The 20,512-nt window shown below is 40.2% G+C and overlaps 1 protein-coding gene across 5 annotated transcripts in view; it reads left to right on the top strand.

The window, feature by feature from the left end:
* UNC80 (unc-80 subunit of NALCN channel complex) overlaps nucleotides 1–20,512 on the top strand; it is a 218,111-nt gene that overhangs the window by 169,825 nt on the left and 27,774 nt on the right. For 4 of the 5 annotated variants that reach the window (XM_088842019.1, XM_055398557.2, XM_088842016.1 and 1 more), the window contains 7 exons: nucleotides 855–993; nucleotides 2,235–2,331; nucleotides 4,777–4,947; nucleotides 8,377–8,469; nucleotides 9,967–10,002; nucleotides 11,436–11,654; nucleotides 18,588–18,788. In XM_088842019.1, coding sequence (XP_088698145.1) covers nucleotides 855–993; nucleotides 2,235–2,331; nucleotides 4,777–4,947; nucleotides 8,377–8,469; nucleotides 9,967–10,002; nucleotides 11,436–11,654; nucleotides 18,588–18,788 — 956 coding nt within the window. The remainder of the gene's footprint in view (nucleotides 1–854; nucleotides 994–2,234; nucleotides 2,332–4,776; nucleotides 4,948–8,376; nucleotides 8,470–9,966; nucleotides 10,003–11,435; nucleotides 11,655–18,587; nucleotides 18,789–20,512) is intronic. The other variant, XM_088842011.1, reaches the window with a different exon arrangement.

Below are 20,512 nucleotides of genomic sequence, written 5' to 3'. Positions count from 1 at the left end.
TGGACATGAGTTTGAGTAAACTCCTGGAGTTGGTGAAGGACAGGGAGGGCTGGAGTGCTGCAGTCTATGGGGCGCAAAGAGTCAGACATGACTGAGTAACTGAACAACAAACATTTAATAGACCCTTTAAAATCAGGCATTCCATTCCAACATGATACAGTAGCATGGTTGGATGCAGAATTATGTAAACTGAATACCACCTAGATAATTGTTATCAGTGGCAGTGTTTTGAAACTTGAATTCCTGATCAAACCATATTAATACTGCTGCTGCTGCTGCTGCTAAGTCACTTCAGTCGTGTCCGACTCTGTGTGACCCCATAGACAGAAGCCCACCAGGCTCCCCCGTCCCTGGGATTCTCCAGGCAAGAGCACTGGAGTGGGTTGCCATTTCCTTCTCCAATGAGGTAGGAATTAATAAACTAAAATAGCTCTTCTTTAAATTGAAGTATAGCTGATTTACAATGTTGTGTTAATTTCTGCTGTACAGCAGAGTGATTCAGTTTTACATAAATATGCATTCTTTTTATATTCTTTTCCATTATGGTTTATCACAGAATATTGCTTATCAGTGGACAGTTAAGCCACTGTGAATAGTGATGCTATGAACATATGGGTGCATGTGTCTTTTTGAATTAGAGTTTTCTCTGGATATATGCCCAGGACTGGGCTTGCTGGGTCATATAGTAGTCCTGTTTTTAGTTTCCTAGGGAACTTCCATACTGTCTTCCATAGTGGCTGCACCAACTTACATTCCCACCGATAATGTATAAGGGTTCCCTTTTCTCCACACCCTCTCCAGCATTTGTTATTTGTAGACTTTTCAGTGATGGCCCATGACTTTTCTTTACACAGGATGCTGCCAGTACTGGATCCAGCAAAGGTGTGTCAGCTCAGTGCCTATTTGACTTGCTGCAGTCCCTGGAGGGAGAGACCACTGACATCCTGGACATATTAGAGCTGGTCAAAGCTGAGAAGCCTCTGAAGTCATTGGGTAAAAGCAAAATTTTCCTTGACATTCTTTTTGTCTTTGTAATATTTTTAGTGACTTTATACTGAATATTTTGAACTAAATCAAAACAGCAGCATAAGTGGGGCTTAGTATAAGTTAAATGAATACATTTTCCTGCTTAGTATAAGTTAAATGAATACATTTTCCTGCTTAGTATAAGTTAAATGAATACATTTTCCTATCCCCTGTTTCTTAAATTTCTTGTAATTCTCAAAGTGTTAAGGATTCTCTACCATGAAAACTGGGAGAAATACCAACATCTTCAGATGTGCAGATGGCATATGGGAGAAAATTAAGAACTAAAGAGCCTCTTGATGAAGGTGAAAGAGGATAGTGAAAAAACTGACTTGAAACTCAACATTAAAAAAACTTAACATGGCATCCAGTCCCATCACTCCATGGCAAATAGAAGGGGAAAACGTGAAAACAGTGACAGAGTTTATCTTCTTGGACTCCAGAATCACTACAGATGGTGATTGCAGCCATGAAATTAAAAGACTCATGCTCCTTGGAAGGAAAGCTATGACAAACCTAGACAATGTATTAAAAAGCACAGACATTACTTTGCCAACAAAGGTCCATATAGTCAAAGCTATAATTTTTCAAGTAGTCATGTATGAATGTGAGAGTTGGACCATAAAGAAGGCTGAGCACAAGGAATTGATGCTTTAGGACTGTGGTGTTGGAAAAGACTCTTGAGAGTCTCCTGGATTGCAAGGAGATCCAAGCAGTCCATCCTAAAGGAAATCAATCCTGAATATTCATTGGAAGGACTGATGCGGAAGCTGAAACTCCAATACTTTGGTCACCTGATGCAAAGAACTGACTCATTTGAAAAGACCCTGATGCTGGGAAAGATTGAGGGCAGGAGGAGAAGGGGACGACAGAGGATGAGATGGTTGGATGGCATCACCAACTCTATGGACATGAGTTTGAGCAACCTCCTGGAGTTGGTGATGGACAGGGAAGCCTGCTGTTCTATTCGATGAGAGATTTTTAATTACCAAAAAAACCACTTTTATTTTTCATATGATTATTCAAAAATAGAATAAAATTTTTAGTCCCTTAAAATGAGGAAATTGCGTGTTCACAGTTTAGGAATAAAGTCTAATAAAGAAATACCTACAAAATATCACTAGAAAGAAAATGTTAGGAGTGATAGCTCCTCTTTATCCCTGACAGAATCCACTCTGATTGTGTGCCTTGACCTTCTGTCCCTTTAGATTTCTGCTATGGAAACGAAGACCTGACTTTCTCTATAAGTGAAGCCATTAAGCTCTGTGTTACAGTGGTGGCATATGCTCCTGAATCATTCAGAAGGTAACTGCAGGCTTTTACTCTGTGCCTTGTAATAAGTAAATATGGCAAGGGAAATAAAGCTGAGTGAATAAAAAGGTTATGTTTGTTAATATTAGCCTGTAACGTTCTGGCAAGTCCATTTGTAGGAAAGTTGTCATAGCAGAGGTTATGAAAAATTTGAAATCCCCTAATTCAGAATTTATGCAGCAGCTAAGATGTTTAGGAAATATTATCCTCACGTGTAATTGAAATTTGATTTGCTATTAATTTCTCAATAGTTAATCTATTTAAGAAAACTGCTTTCAGCGAAGAACAAGAACTTCTGTCACACAAAGAGCAGGAAGATAAATCATACCTATCATTTCCCAAGAGCAGGGAGCCCAGAGGCCCCACATGGAGAGTGTTATTCCAATTCTAGGATGTTGCCTCTGATTTATGTGTATAAATGATACGTGAAGTGAAAATCAGTCTCATCTCTCTATTAAAATAGGTCTTCTAAAGGCAGAGATAATAATTCAAATGAATTATGGATAGTTCCCTTTTAATATACATGCTTAAAAATAATTAAGTTGCATTTTTTTGAAATGTTCCATTATTCTGACTTAAACAACTCTTTGGCCTTTCCTCTTCCTCGTCCTCAATTATGTAACATTAGGAAACCTCTTCCTTTTAATTTCTCAATGAGATAGTCAATAATTTTTATTTGATATGTAGAATTTTTCAGAGTCTGATAAAGTACTCGTTAGCTTGTATAGAGTGGTGTGCTGGTGAACATTTAGTGACTAGATCTCTGTAGCTTTGCCAGTTAGCCAATATGTAGTAATTGCTAAATACAAAATACCAGAATGATATCACTGAACATGGTGTTGGAAAGAAAGGCATACAGTAGGCTTTCCTTTCTTCTTTTATTTTTTTTGGCCCAACCCTGTGGCATGTGGGATCTTAGTTCCCTGACCAGGGATCAAACTCTTGCCGTTTGGCAGTGCTGGACTGCCAGGGAAGTCCCAGTAGGCTTTCTTGACTGGTTATTTAGCCTTTCGAACACATTACTGGCAACATATATTTCAAAGGATATCTTTTACTCTGTGACTTATAATTTTACTTCCCTAAATTTGTCTTTTGATTAACAGAGCTCTTCATTTTAATATAGTTCAATGTATCACCTTTTTCCTATTTTTTAGTTTTTCTGTGTCCTCTTATGAAATCTTGGCTAACCCAAGGTTACAAATGTGTCCTCTTACAGGCCAGGTGCTTTATTGTCTTTACATTTACATTTAGGTTAATAAGTTACCTGGAATTAATTTTGGTATGGTGTAAAGTAAGGGTCAAAGTTTATTTTTTCTGTAGAAATATCTAATAGGCAACAGACCCAGCACCATTATAGAAAAGACTAGACTTTCCCCATCATATTGCAGTGTCATTTTTGTTAAACATCAAATATCTGCAGATTTGTTTTGTATTCCTTATTCTATTTCATGTATCTATTTGTCTGTCCTTGAACCAATATTATATTGATCTTACTTACAATAAGCTTAATCATAAGCCTGACATCTGGTAATATGTCTTTTTATAGCTGTGAAATTTCCATCTTTAACTGTAGGAATGCTGTTTGCCTTGAAGTCTGTTTTGTCTAACATTATAGTTACATCAGAATTCTTTTGGTGTTTGCTCTTATTGTCATCTTCAACATTTCTGTATGCTTATATTTAACTTGTCTCTTAATAGAAAAATATAGCTGAGCTTTATAACGATTCATTCTAGTAAGCAGGCATTTTTCAGACCTGCATCACAATGACCATTTCAGACCTGATTCCTGCAGTAAAAATGCTTAAGCTTTAGGAAGCCAGCCTCCTAAAGAAGAGTTTAATCTTGTCTCAAATTTGTTCCAGCTAGAAAATCACTCTTGGCAAATTACTGAATGAAAGCTTTGTTGATGATTTTGTGAGGTTCATCTCTCTACATCGACTGAATAATTCCACCTATTACTATTCTATCGGGTTGGCCAAAAAGGAAGAGTTTACAGACAAGCCCAAATGAACTTTTTGACCAACTCAATATTATGCTGTCAACCAGTTGTATATATGTTAACTCTTATATCCCTTGGACTGTAGCCCACCAGGCTCCTCTGTCCATGGAACTGTCCAGGTGAAATGGTGGAGTGGGTTGCCATTTCCTACTCCAGGGGATCTTCCCAACTCAGGGATTGAACCTGTGTCTCTTATGTCTCCTGCATTGGCAGGAGGATTCTTTACCACTAGTGCCACCTGGGAAACCCATTGGGTGATTAATTAATTCATTAATTCGTGTTAGTCAGTATTTCCAGCAGCTTTAATTACTCTTGACATGGGTGGAGTGGGAAGGGGACTCAGATTTTTTTCATCTCTCTAGAGGCGTCTCATTTCTCCATGCTCCAAAATATTAAATAGAATGTAAAACGTGATTTGGTTTTCTTTCTGTTGATTGAAGTCTTCAGATGCTGATGGTCTTGGAAGCTTTAGTGCCATGTTACCTACAAAAGCTGAAGAGGCAAACATCACAGGTGGAGACGGTGCCTGCTGCCCGAGAGGAGATCGCCGCCATGGCTGCTCTTGCAACCTCCCTGCAGGCGCTTTTGTACAGCGTGGAGGTCCTCACCAGGTAATCCCATCGGCAGAAATGTCCACAGCCATAAACAATGTGTATCCACCACAAAGAAGAAGAAAAAAAAAGTGATGGCTAAAATCTCTAAAACCCAGTTTTTACCCAAACTTGGGAGTTTCCCAGGTGGCTCAGTGGTAAAGAATCTGCCTGCCAAACAGGAGACTCGGGTTTGATCCCTGGGTTGGGAAGATCCCCTGGAGGAGGAAACGGCAACCCACTCCAGTATTCTTGCCTGGGAAATTCCTTGGAAAGAGGAGCCTGGCGGGCTACAGTCCACGGGGTCGCAGAGAGTCAGACACAACTTAGCGACTGAGCGTGTACCCAAACTCAGCCCTTCATGGCTAAAACTGAAAACATTCCCTGAGTTGTTTGGATAAATAGTGCTAAGTACTCTGAATAATAATGATAATAATAATTAGTAGTAGTATTGTTATTGCTAAACACACATTTGCACATAGCTTGCTGAGCTTCTCTGGCATTTTTAGCCCAGTAGTAAACAAATCTTTCGTAAAAGGGCTAATTTAGTGAATGTGAAAATGTGATCCACATTTTTATTAGCTCTTATTTTATGAGACATGAAATGTCACCACTTTCAGCTAAGCGTTTATATTATTTTCCTATTTGTAAAGAGTTGGGGTTTTCTTCCTGTAATGTCAGAAGCTACATAACAGACATAAACTACAGAATTTTATTCTAATGCTTCAATTGGTAGATTCTCCATTGGCCAAGACTCATTAGTGCTGAGAGAGGGGACTGAGGGATTTGGGAATGGAAAGGTCAGTTGACACCAGGGTTCACCCTAAGCAGAGTTCCAAGAATTTAGTCCTGTCATAAGATTCTTGGGTGCAGAAACAGAAGTGGGTGACCCTGGGCCCAGGGAAGGGCTGGGCTGATGAGGCCTGGGTGGCGTTTGGGGTAGTAGGGGAGGAGGGATGTCTGTGTACAAAAGATAAGGTGAGTGGGAATGGTAGATGCAGAAAACTACGTAGTGACTGGTTTCCCTTTTCCATTTTCATCTACAATTAGCTGGAAGGAGGTTTTCCTCCCCAGGGGTGGAGGTGGGGAAGCCTTCTTTCTGCATTGGTGTCTTTGTTCTTCCATCCCATTTGACCATATCATTAGCCTACAATTCTGTGATTTACTCCCATCTTGCTCAATCAGTGGGGGGACTCACTGAAAGCTCTCAGTCCAGCATGCAGCAGCAAGTGAGAGGGAGCATGAGGTTGTCATTCATTAAGTTCAATCTATATTTACTTCCCAATCTTGCACTACATTGCCTTCTAGAGAAGAACGCAGCCCAAAGTCTTGGGTAGACTATCTGTTGAAATGCCCACATGCATCTAAATGGAGGAAATGGGAAGCTATGAAACAGGGACCCATGACAAATTGCCTCATCCCATGAGAAACGGTCCCCAGTGCTTTGATGATGGTTTTCTGAAAGTCCAAGGAGAAAGAACATCCCAAGGAGGCATACACGACTTACACTCTTCCTTCTGCACCCACCTGGGTTATGTCATGAGTGCCTTTCTGAGACTAGAGGAAAGAGCAGTCAATTTCCCCAAGTGCCACTTGATTCTTGCTCTGCATAATACCCAATGATGCTTTCTATTCCTTTTTATAAGGATAAGTCAATTAACTTATCCAAAATTGACTTCACCAAAATTCCACAAAGAATTATGGATGGAGTTCTGATATTTAAAATCCCATGGTCTTAAATATTCCAGTGTACTTAATATTCTCTTGATGGAGTGGAAGACTAGCCTCACTGGTTGGTTATAATTATTCACAACTAAACTGGCTTCATTGTTTTTACAGAAAACAAATATTTAATAAGAAGAATACCATTTCACTTTCACAGTCTTAATTTATGTAGCTCATGTAAAAACAACAGTTCTATAGATAGTAACACATAAACAAGTGTATTACAAGTGTATCATTGTTAGGTTTCCATTGTTGCAGAACACGTTACCACGAACTCAGAGGCGTAAGACAGATAATATCACATGGCATGATTCTGTAGGTCAGAAACCTGGGGCAAGCTCAGCTGATTATTCTGCTCAGGGTCTCCCAAGGCCAAAATCAAGATGTCAGTTAGTCTGGCCTCTTATCGAAAGGTTCTGGGGAAAAGTCCATTTCTAAACTAATTAAGGTTTTTGGCAGAATCCAGCACCAGACAGCTCTGGGTTGGAGGTCCCTTTTCCTTTCTGACCTCAGCCAGGGGCCACTCTCTGCTTAGAAGACACCGATTTCCCTTCTCACCCAGAATCTCCAATCCTCCAGCCGACAATGGTGCCCTTGAGTCCATCTTAGGCTTCAAATCTCTCTGCCCCTAGCAAGAGAAAACTTTCTGCCTTTTAAATACTGGCATGTGACTCAGTGTAACAAATCTGCCTGCCATGCTGGAGACACAGGAAACACAGGTTCAATTCCTGGATTAGGAAGATCCCTTGGAGGAGAACATGGCAACCCACACCAGTATTTTTGCTTGGAGGATCCCATGGACAGAGGAGCCTGGCGGGCTACAGTCCATGGGATTATAGAGTTGGACACAACTAAGCACGCACTGTAAGATTAGGCCTATGCAGATCATCCCCCTCTGGCCATATAATGTACCATAATCATGAGAGTAACACCAGGGCAGGAGGAAGGTCTTGGGGCCAGCTTTAAATTCTGCCCACTATAGCAAAGGCACAGAAAGAGACAGTCTGGTGTTACCATTAAAGGTTCAGTCACCAACCACAACCAGCATATAGAAATTGAGCATAATAAAAGCAAACCTTAAAGAGTTTATATAAGCAATTGCTTTTAAAAGCCTTATCTTCCCTTCCATGTCACAAATGACACAAATGCAGTTAACCTAATACTCAGAAGAGTGTTACTAATACTATTCTTATCTATTTCTAGCATCAAAATTACTGACTTAAATAGATATTCATTTACTCATGTCCCTGGGTAGTCTTAGGTATAATTTTCACTAGAAAGGTTCTTTCCTTCTCTAATAGTTTTGCAGAAAAATCAAGTGGTTGATTATGGAGTAGGTGGCCTAAATGATACGTGCATCCTCTTTTTTTTCTTACTGTCTAGAATGGCTAACTTCCTGGTACCTGTAGATTTGAAAAATGAATTCTTAACTTTCACTTCATCAAAACAGACTTAGAAGTCTGATTTCATAAATGTCTGGTTTGGAGTCCTAGTTCATTACTCAGGACCAAGAAACAAAAGACCTTAAATCTCACTGATAGACCTTTGGGAATCGGTATTCCCTTTTAAGTGCCTCCCAGAACAAAGACAGCACCGGAGTGTGACAGAAAAGCCCAAAGTCTTTATAAGACTCGAAAACTGACTTAAAACTTGTATGAGCTGCAATAACTTGAGGATTTCATAAGTGTCTCCACTTGTGTTGTTTTGTTACTGTCATTGTTGCAGGCCCATGACGGCCCCCCAGATGAGCAGGTGTGACCAAGGTCATAAAGGGGCCACCACAGCCAACCACACCATGTCCTCTGGGGTGAATACCAGGTAATTCCCTGGCCTCATGCTTCTGTGGTCTCTCAATTTCATACAACCTGAATTTCAGCCATTGGGAATGAAAAGAATCCTGAAACTAGTCAATACTGAGGGTGAAATTCTCCAAAGAAAAGAAAAGAAGGTGAGAGTTTAGAGTTACATGAAAATACTGAGGCCATTTTTAAAAAGTGTCACCTTCATAAATGAAGAGAAATAAGACATCTTTAAAAAATGGCGTTCCTTTGTCTGTGTGAACATGCAAGAGGTTCTCTGCCTCCTGGGTGGTCTTTGAACTATTCCACTGTTGTTTCATTTGCCTTTTTGTTGGATACAGATGAAACAATAATAATCAAGAGGTGGCTTCCCATTCCAGGGCAGTTGTGCAGAGTCAACTTTCTTTCATGTGGCCAGAGTTTCTGCAGACATTTCATCCAAACTTTGACTTAGATCCCTACATGATGCTTTCATGGTTGTTGACTTAATCATCTTCCTTGTTTTAGTGTAACTCAAGATACTGGCTGTTAATATTTTACCTACTTCATTCTGTGTAGGTTAACCTCTAAATACCCTGAGACAGAAAGAAATGTTCAATTAGCTTCTTCCTCCAGGAGGAATTTAAGACAGCGCAAATCTAAAATCAGCTTGAGAGAAAGTTCTCTTTTCCCAGTGTGGACTAGTTAGCACAATAATCATAAGGAAAGACAAAATAATTTTCTAGTCTCTCTGAAGCACATTTGAAAGTGTGTATCATTATTTATGTAAATTCCCTGCTCATCATATATTTATGTTAAAAATGAAATAGATTTCAAACTAGTGTTGACTCAGATCTCAGTATCTCACATTAACTAAAAATGATTCTTTAGGTTTTGAGTAATGAGTTTAAGTGATGCTTAGGGGTTTCTCTCCCTGGAGAAGGGCATGGCAACCCACTCCAGTATCCTTGCCTGGAGAATCCCCATGGACAGAGGAGCCTGGCAGGCTATAGTCCACGGGGTTGCAAAGAGTCAGACACGACTGAGTGACTAAGCACAGGGGTTTCTCTAAGCATACTGAGCTATGTTCAACTAGGCTAAATGAAAGGTACACAGAGAAAGAGGTCCTATTGCCAATCACTCATGAAAGGAGAAGTCTCTAGAACTGAAAGGAAGTCAGCCATAATTTTCCCTCTGGTCCCCTAAGACATTAAAATTGTAAGTAGATTCACCTTACCTTTAAAGTTCAAAAATTTCCCTCATGAGGCCACATTCTGTGAGTTTGGTTGTGTTTTTACAATATTTGTCTTTCTACAAATTATCTGGCAATGGAACAGCTTTCCTGGCAGCTATTATTGCAGTATCTGAATGACAGATCAAGATTTTACACTTTAGAATTAGTACATGTGTTATGGTGAGCTTACCAAAACGTGTAGCTTCAAAGGCTTCTCGTGAGGAAAAGTCTTTAAGAGGACCCACCACAGAGGGCCCCTGTTCTTGCTCTGATAGTGACTCAGACTGTTTTTCTGACTCTCAGGTACCAGGAACAAGGCGCCAAACTGCACTTCATCAGGTACAGAAAGACAACCTAACGTTTTTTAAAAAAAGATGAACACCTTTAATATTTTGGAAAGCATCTACCAATTATTTATTTTTACACAAACATACACAATCACATAATTATATGTGAATAGATTGTCTTCTACTGTACTGTTTTTGAAACCTGCCTTTTTTTATTCAACACTATGTCACACCCATCTTTCAAGGCCAGTAAATGTAGAGACTTACCTTCCCGTGTAATGGTTGGATATGTTTGATTATAAATATACACTCTAATTTGTTAATCAAGCCTCTATTTATGGGCTATTTAAGCTGTTTCCAATAGTTTGCAATTATAAGCAATCATGTAATGGCTAGATCCCATTGGGCAATTACTCATTATTTGACTGTCTTCCCCAATGGCCTCTGGCTTCTCCAGGACATTGCCTTTGTTCACACTTCTTTCGAGAGGGAAGTTCTTTCTTATTTGCATAATAGTTATTATGCCTTTTAAAAATCTTTTCCTACATGATAAAAGTAAAATTCACAACCCATTAAAGCATATCCTTCATTCTAGATTGCCCAATTAAATCAAGGAAAGCCTCACAACACTTGAGGGTAGTGAGTTTTAAACTTTTTTAACCATGAGCCACATTAAGTAATACATTTTTTAAAATCATGAATTAAAATGTACTTTGGGGGGTAGAAACACCTATATATTTTTTTCTTTTTTTAATTTATTTTTTATTTTATTTTTAAAATTTATTTATTTCAATTGGAGAATATTAATTATTGTGTTGGTTTCTGCCATAGATTAACATGAATCAGCTATAGGTATACATGTGTCCCCTCCCTGTTGAGCCTACTTCCCACCTCTCACTCCATCCCAGCCCTCTAGGAAGACAACTCTTGTACTATTTAATAATTCTATCATCCTGTGATGATTTGCCTTGTGAGCTGGGTTATGGTTCCATCAGGTTTCATTTCATTCATGCATGGCATTCTAATTATGCATAAATCCTCAGAAAGTGACTAAAGTAAAGTCACTACAGTTTGGGGTGATAATCTCGTCTAGGATGATGGACTTTCTTTATTTTTTCAATGAGTTTCTCCTTGGTCCTGCCCTGCTGCTTCATTAACTTGGATATAATATACGGCAGGGGTCCCCAACCCTGGGATCTAATGCCTGATGATCTGAGGTGAAGCTGATGTAATAATAATAGAAATAAAGTGCACAATAAATGCAGTGTGCCTGAATCATACCCAAACCATTCCTTTCCCACCCTGTCTGTGGAAAATTGCCTTCCATGAAACCGGATCCTGGTGCCAAAAAGTTCGGGGACCACATCATGTTTTTCTTCAACATGATACCCTTCTTTCACAGCTGGTCACCACACACACCTTTCCAGACCCCCAGTTAATAATTTTTATTGCCATAATTTTTAATAAGTTTTATAATTTCCCCAGAGAAAACCTGCACTTACTGGAGGAAGGGCAGGGCCTTCCCAGGGAGGAACTGGATGAACGGATCGCTCGGGAGGAGTTCAGGCGGCCCCGGGAGTCTCTGCTGAACATCTGCACAGAGTTCTACAAGCACTGCGGGCCCAGGCTGAAGATCTTGCAAAACCTGGCCGGCGAGCCGCGGGTCACTGCCTTGGAGCTGCTGGATGTGAAGTCTCACATGAGGTACCATCCTCCTTGTCTCCCCTCTAAGAGTGCACACAGTCAGGGCAGGTGGGGGGTGGGGGCGGTGTGTAGGGTGATTGAGATGGGGCAGGGTCAAAACTTGTAACTGGTTGAAATTGATTGATCTCCTGTGGTTTGGATACATGACAGATGGAGCCCTCTGGGAAAGTGGATGTCAAATCCATGGAAAAGGATCTTGGCATGGACAGGGGGAGATATTCTTAAAGTCAGAAAAGCCCAGTCGATATTTGCTCCTCAATAAGAGAATGAAAGGAACTTGTGTCACCTGAGTTCTTATGGAAGTAACGTTCCTCCAAGTACTCTTTACTGCCCCAATTCTAATTTTTCATAAGAATCCAGTGTCTCCTGTCTCTTATATTGCATGAAAAGTGAACAGCTGCTTTATGGTCCTACAATATCTGAGGACTTGCTCTGCTCCTACAGTATCTGAGGACTCAGTTTTGGGCCTACAGGGAAGGAGCAGTTTTAACTTAGAAGCACACTTTGGTTCAGTCTGAGATTCCTTTTATACACATTGTGCATGATAGCCTTCCGGTATTTCAGAAATGTCCTGGTAAAAATTCTGCACTACTTGAGGTCAGTCATCATTTAAAAATTGGTACTCCTGGTGTATCAGAGAGAGACCCCAGAATTACATCTCTGTGCACTCATATTTCCTTCTTCCTAGGGAAGTGTCATTTTACTTGTTACTCAGACTACAAAGCCTGTGTCTGTATTTTCAGGTTCTTCAAAGGAACATGATTCCAGGGGATCTTCTATTTTGATTTATAACAGTTTGTAAAGGGTTATAAAAATTCCTGGAAAGGAAAATTCCATGGGTAACTGAATATTCCCTTGAAGAGTTTAGTAGATCTATAAAGCTAAAGGTAGGCTTAGGTTCTAGCCTTTAGAAATAACATTGCAATTTGGCAAAACACACCAATTTCCTGATTATCACCTCATTTTTCCCCCTAAAATTATCCCTTGAAAAATTTAGAAAGTACTAAGTGAGGGAAAATGAGAAATGTATAAAGAACACAGGCTCTTTCTCCTCCAGACTGATTTCACACTCTGAGTTGTTGGCGCACACCCAGAACTCCATAGCATCACATGTGTTCACACTCCCCACTGCGCTGTGATGGGAAGAGCTTATTTTACACTGAGAACTTCAGCTCCAACACTGGGAAAGGGGAGGAAAGTTTGGAGTGGTAAGCTCCTGTTGCCATAGTAACTCAGTGCTTCAGTCAGGACATCTCCTCTCCTTTCCTGCTGATCATGGCTTGTTCAGTCACTAGGTTGTTTCCAACTCTTTGTGACCCCACGGACTGCAGCACCCAGTTTTCCCTGCCCTTCACCATCTCCCACAGTTTGCTCAGACTCCTGTCCATTGAGTCGGGGATGCCATTTCTCATCCTCTATCATCCCTTTCTCCTCCTGCCTTCGATCTTTCCTAGCATCAGGGTCTTTTCCAATAAGTCGGCTCTTCTCATTAGGTGACCACAGTATTGGTGTTTCAGCAACAGTCCTTCCAGTGAATAACCAGGGTTGATCTCCTTTAGGATTGACTGGTTTGATCTCCTTGCTGTCCAAGGGACTCTCAAGAGTCTTCTCCAGCACCACAGTTCGAAATCATAAATTCTTTGGCCCTCAGCCTTCTTTATGGTCCAACTCTCACATCCATACATGACTGCTGGAAAAACCGTAGCTTTGACTATATGGACCTTTGTCAGCAAAGTGATATCTCTGCTTTTTAATATGCTGTCTAGGTTTGTCATAGCTTTTCTTCCAAGGAGTAAGCATCGTTTACTATTGTGGCTACAGTCACTGTCCACAGTGATTTTGGAGCCCAAGAAAATAAAATCTGTCACTGTTTCTACTTTTTCCCCATCTATTTGCCATGAAGTGATCATGGCTAACTGTCTAAGTTATTCCACGTCACATTTCCGGAGTCAGAGACATGCTACTACCAACAGACATTTTGTGGGAAAAGATTCCTAAAAGATAGAAGAGTGAATGAAGAAAGAGAGGAGACAGATAAAGTTGGAGAGATCATAACAGTGAGTTAGTAATCCCGGTCTGTATCTGCATTCCTTAAGGCATTTGGAGGGAGAGGAGATCATGAGTCAGAGAGGCCTGGAGCTCCCTCTAGAGGTCAGTTCAGTTCAGTTCAGTTCAGTCGCTCAGTCGTGTCCGACTCTCCGCGACCCCATGAATCACAGCACGCCAGGCCTCCCTGTCCATCACCAACTCCCGGAGTACACTCAAACTCATGTCCACAGAGTCGGTGATGCCATCCAGCCATCTCATTCTCCATCGTCCCCTTATCCCGCCCCCAACCTTTCTCAACATCAGAGTCTTTTCCAGTGAGTCAACCCGTCGCATGAGGTGGCCAAAGTATTGCAGTTTCAGCTTTAGCATCAGTCCCTCCAATGAACATCCAGGATTGATCTCCTTTAGAATGGACTGATTGGATCTCCTTGAAGTATAAGGGACTCTCAAGAGTCTTCTCCAACACCACAGTTCAAAAGCATCGATTCTTCGGCCATCAGCTTTCTTCACAGTCCAACTCTCATATCCATACATGACCACGGGAAAAACCATTGCCTTGACTAGACGGACCTTGGTTGGCAAAGTAATGTCTCTGCTTTTTAATATACTATCAAGGTTAGTCATAACTTTCCTTCCAAGGAGTAAGCGTCTTTTAATTTCTCTAGAGGTCAAACCCTATTAAAGATTAAATAAACTCTAGAAGGGCAAGCTGTTAGCTCCATGCCTGGCACAGACCTAGGGATCAATAGATACCAATGCTAATGAGAAAGATTCACACGCTATCCCAGACACTGGAGATGTAAAATAAACCCCTTGTCTTAACAGGATCACAGTCCAATACTGAGACACACATAAGAATGTAAAATGCTGTGTTACAAGTACTGCCTATCACATGTGAGTGTTTAGTTTATTATTTTACCAAGTACTTGAGGCAACTTAGAAAATCATAAGATGCAAAAGGATACAATCTACAAATTAGAGAGTCAGACCGATGTGAAAAGTTAGCAGGGAAATAATTTTTTTAACATGGGAAATCTATGATTTTATCATATTAGATGCTACTCATGAGCTATAAATTTGACTTTGTGCTATCAATAGGGAGAGAGGACCAATCGTAAAATCATAGTTTCAATAAGGCAAAATCAACCAGTTTCTTGGTAAAACATCAACTTTTTAAATGTGAAGAACAAGAAGTATCTCTTGGTTGATGTATGTTAAAAGGAAAGAGCAGTGTGACAGACACCATCCTCAACAACATCCCATGGTCGGTAAAGGGCCATTTTCCTGGGACTGGATGCCTGTCAGTGCTGAAAGTTGCATAATGTCACAATGCAATTCAGCAAGAGTCAACTGTATGGAGCCAGCATAAGGTCATTCTCAGTTCAGTTCAGTTCAGTTCAGTCGCTCAGTCGTGTCCGACTCTCCGTGACCCCATGAATCACAGCACGCCAGGCCTCCCTGTTCATCACCAACTCCCGGAGTGCACTCAAACTCATGTCCACAGAGTCGGTGATGCCATCCAACCATCTCATTCTCCGTTGTCCCCTTCTCCTCCCGCCCCCAACCTTTCCCAGCATCAGAGTCTTTTCCAGTGAGTCAACTCGTCGCATGAAGTGGCCAAAGTATTGCAGCTTCAGCTTTAGCATCAGTCCCTCCAATGAACATCCAGGATTGATCTCCTTTAGAATGGACTGGTTCGATCTCCTTGCAGTATAAGGGACTCTCAAGAGTCTTCTCCAGCACCACCATTCAAAAGCATCGATTCTTCGGCGATCAGCTTTCTTCATTCTAGGGCACCATTATTTCCTGGCCTGAATCTAGACAAATGTAAGCAAAACTTTTACTAGTAGGGAATATTTAGACTAAATGCCCTCTGTTCATGCAATTTCCCATAACAAACTCTCAATAAAAATGGACCTTCCTTGTTCTCTGGCCAGAGTTTTCTAAGTAGTGATAGTTCCATATGCTTTGACCTTATACGAAGCAAAGGGTATAATGAAGGTCTTCTTTTATAAATAAAGTATATATTTGGATATATGTGTAAGTCAGAGCTCAATGTATAAGTTCCAGAATTGGGGACATATAGGTAGTACATAAATTCATAAGAATGAATAGCATCAACCAAGGAGAGAGGGTTGATTTAAAGAAAAAAAGAAATGGGATGATATAAAACAGGATATATTTGCAAGAAGTACTTGATTTGAATCAGAGTCAAGAGGAGTGTTGAGATGATCTGTACCCCTGCGTTTGCAGAATATATAATTGATTGCAAGGCTCTTAAGAAAAATATTCTTGATTGGATAGTTTCTACCCCAAGGGAATTTATTGCCTCATCTTCCCAGACCAAAGCTACTTAAGCAGTGGAACCGAGAACAGTAAGCTCTGCAAATGCATTTTTCCTCTCTGTCTCTCTCTCTACTTCCTCCCCTCCCCTGCCCCCTGTCTCCAACTTTCCCTTTTTCCCTCTCCTTCTCTATCTTAGATTCTCAAGATTATTCATGCAATAGTACAGCAAAGCCTGTATTAAAGGAAATTTTTGTTTTATGCTGAAACATATTCATGTTGTAACATACCCAGGGATGAGCATTTTTGGGGAGCTCCAGAATCACTGCAGATGGTGACTGCAGCCATGAAATTAAAAGACACTTACTCCTTGGAAGAAAAGCAATGACCAACCTAGACAGCATATTAAAAAGCAGAGATGTTACTTTGCCAACAAAGGTCCGTCTAGTTAAAGCTATGGTTTTTCCAGTAGTCATGTATGGATGTGAGAGTTGGACCATAAAGGAAGCTGAGTGTTGAAGAATTGATGTTTTTGAACTGTGGTGTTGGAGAAGACTCTTGAGAATCCCTTGGACTTCAAGGAGATCCAACCAGCCCATTCTAAAGGAAATTAGTCCTGAATATTCATTGGAAGGGCTGATGCTGAAGCTGAAACTCCAATACTTTGGCCACCTGATTTGAAGAACTGACTCCTTGGAAAAGACTCTGATGCTGGGAAAGATTAAAGGCAGGAGGAGAAGGGGACAAGAGAGGATGAGATGGTTGGATGGCATCACCGACTCTATGGACATGAGTTTGAGTAGGCTCCGGGAGTTGGTGATAGACAGGGAAGCCTTGTGTGCTGCAGTCCATGGGGTCGCAAACAATTGAACATGACTGAGGAACTAAACTGAACAGGAATGAGAGAAATACAGTAAATAATCCATTAAATGACTCAAATTCAACTCTGAGCATTGTATTCAAGTTTGGAATAGACCAGCGTTTTCTCTTGCATTTCTTAAGGTTGCCGACAAAATAATGCTTCCCAGGTGGCTCAGATGATCAAGAATCCTGCCAATGAGAGAGGCCTGGGTTCAACCCCTGGGTTGGAACAACCCCACGGAAAAGGGAATGGCAACTCTCTCTGGTATTCTTACCTGGGAAATCCCCATGGACATAGGATCCTGGCGGGCTACAGCTCATGGGGTCACAAAGAGTTGGACATGACTGAGCAAACAAAACACACAAAATAATAAGAGAAAGGAAATGCATGTATATTGATATACCCTTACCTGTCTGTCAAACAACCTGAAAAGTAAAGAATTATTTTCTGCATGACACATCTGTGAGAAAGAGATAAAAGAATGTGAAGGCTGTTTAAGATAATTTCTTTAAAACACTCAAACTCACACATATTTCCCAGAAGGACAGTGTGTACATTCAGTCTGGAGAGAGGAAGAGTGGGAATGACAGTGTTGCCATGGATGTGTGGTTAGACTGAATTCATGCTTCCAGATGAGGCCTCATAGGAAAAATTTGAGAGAATTGGGAACCTAATATGAGGAGAGCTTTTCACAGTATGGACCTCCAAAGATGGAATGAGCTGCCTTGTGGAACAGTGATAAATCCTCCATCCCTGGCACTAGTCAAATGGATACAGTTGTGGAACACTCCATGTTTTGAAGGCAAGGGCTTAGCTCTGATTCCTACACCAGAGTGCCTAACAGAATCACCTAGGGTGTTGTTAAACTATCTTTTAAGCACTTATCCCGTCTCTCTTGGAGTAATCATATGTAAAATAGATGACCAGTGCAAGTTCGATGCGTGAAACAGGACACCCAAAGCTGGTGCTCTGGGACAACCCAGAGGGATAGGATGGGGAGGGAGGTGGGAAGGGCTTCAGGATGAGGGGGACACATGTATACCTGTGTCTGATTCATGTTGATGTATGGCAAAAAACCATCACAGTATTGTTAAAGTAATTCTCCTCCAATTAAATAAAATTTTAAAAAGGAAACTTCTTATTAACATGTTATAGTTAATATATGAATAAAAGAATGACACAGTACTACCACTGTACTACTTCTGATGAGTTAATGAATCTGTGTAGTGATCACTGATGCCCGCTGACATCATCGAGTGACAACTAGGAATCACGCGCCTCCTGATGAAAGTACACATTGCCTGTGAAGGACACGTACCAGGAAGTCAAGATCTAATCTGATCTAGCTCCTGGATATAACTAACGATTGAACTAAATACAGGAGAAATAGAATCAGTTAAATGACACCATGGAGACTCAGTCAGGAAAATCCAGTGTGGGAAATGCTACAGGACAAAAAGCTAATTTCTCCCACAAATAAATTACTGAATGTCCAAAAAGGAGTAGAAGAGGGGGAACCGACAAATAGGAAAGGCTTCAGAGACATATATGGGTCTAATTTTGTCCAGATTTTTTTTTAATGTTTATTTACATAGTATAAGAAAATGTGCTAGAATGTTTGTAGCTCAGGGAGTCAGTGTATTGGAAGGAGGGTGATAAGCATGATGCTGTGTGAGGAAAAGTCCCATGGCTGGTGACATTCTAAGCTTATTCTTTAAATACAAAACAAAATATTTTAGGTTGGCAGAAATCGCACACTCCCTTCTGAAGCTGGCACCGTACGACACCCAGACCATGGAGAGCCGTGGGCTTCGACGCTACATCATGGAGATGCTCCCCATCACCGACTGGAGCGCTGAGGCAGTGAGGCCGGCCCTTATCCTCATTTTAAAGAGATTGGATAGGATGTTCAACAAAATTCATAAGATGCCTACTTTGAGGTGAGGAGGCCTCCTAATCAACGGCAGGTATTGCGAGCCTCAGATTTCAAGTCTGTCAGTTTTTAAGACGGTGGATCAATCCAGAGTTGAAGGAATGGCTCAAAAGTGTTCTGTTGGTTATATGTGCAGAGCTAATCAGGATATGAATGCATAAGTAGCCGGGTCTGTATTTTTGAGGAAATAACATATTCTTCAAAAGTATATATCTATCTTGAAAATCTATTTATTTCTTAGCTATCATGTTCCTTATCTGACACAGTTAAAAAGTTCAATGTGTATTCTTCAATTCCTTTTCAAATAAAGCAGGATATGCCTTATAAATTAAACAACTAAGGACAGAAGAAAGATTAACTTGATGTTCAAAAAATACATGTTTAACATAGTATTTTAGGTATCACTTTAGAGAAATAACAAGCTTTACAATAATCAGTAAAGCACCACCTAAAGAGATCTCAGGGTTGATAACAAATACCTAATTCAGGTGGTACTAAATCAATGTTGTTATCACTTGATGTCCATTCTGGGGCCTGAAGTATCATTTGGTAGCCTCTCTATGAGCAGATGTCTCTGAACCCACCTGGAGATCTGAACCCAGTCAGGAAATCTATAGCTACAGTGGGCAAACAAATCAATTAAGAAATGCTAATAAACCCAGTAGATTGGAAATTTGAAGTTTCAGTGAGACCATTTTCCATCCTATTAACCTAAACCCAAATCAATGCAACTCTTGCCCAAGAATTTGTAGCACTTATTGCTCAATGTGCCAGAACTTTTCCAGGTTTTATCCTGTGTTCTTCTTCATTTATGCAGCCATCTGAAGCTATTGAATTTAGTAAAAAGAAACTGAAACATTTTATTCTAATAAATGTTTGACAGTTTGATCCTATATTCTTTCCTGCCATGATAATGGATGCCTATACATGATTTCAAGGTTATTTTAATAGCATAGAAATGCATATCCTTAAAGCACCCCTATTTTCACTAATAGTCCCAATAGAACACTTGTCCCTACTGGCAAATGACCAAAGCTTTATACATCTTACAAAGATGTGTAAAAATAACTTTTCCTCTGAAGATGTTAACACCTCCATAGGCTACCTCATTCGTCATATAATTAAACCTGTTATGAAGAATAGCAGTTTCCTAAAAGTAGACTTTTGGATTAATGTGTAGACTTGGTTAATAGTAGGCAATTTTCTTGTGGTGCAATGTGTGAATTTGGGGTTGCCTTGGATTAAATTTCTTCAGGTGATCTCAGTTCCACAAGAGAAATGTTGACTGAACCTGACCAGTGGGTTACTTGTGCAACAGGGAAGTCAACATATCCCTATGTATGAACATTCCTGTTTTATCATTACAGTGATTTCAATCTGGTAGGCAATGTAAGCTTAGAAAGTATTTCCAGGATAATATTTGGAAATAGCATTGATCTCAGTAAAGCCCAACCTGTTTATTTAGGGGACCATAGAAATGACTCTTTGGTCCTGAGACAATTACAGACCAGATTATCTTTTATTACAGAAAATCTCATGTTCATCTAATTGAGCTATGTAGATGGCCATATTTACTACCACAGAAAATAGTCCCAAAGCATCATTTTTTAGAAGGTCAAGAAACAACACTTTTTAAATAGACTGTTTTCCTCTAATGTCATCTTTTTGGCAGGAGTGAAGTCACGTAAGTCTAATTAGTTATAGTCTGGTATAAAAGCTTATGAAATCAAC

The sequence above is a fragment of the Moschus berezovskii genome, chromosome 2, assembly GCF_049115385.1.
Source record: "Moschus berezovskii isolate FMDL1 chromosome 2, NW_MosBer_1.0, whole genome shotgun sequence".
In the NCBI taxonomy this organism is placed as follows: domain Eukaryota; kingdom Metazoa; phylum Chordata; class Mammalia; order Artiodactyla; family Moschidae; genus Moschus; species Moschus berezovskii.
This window is presented reverse-complemented; position numbering and strand designations above follow the sequence as displayed.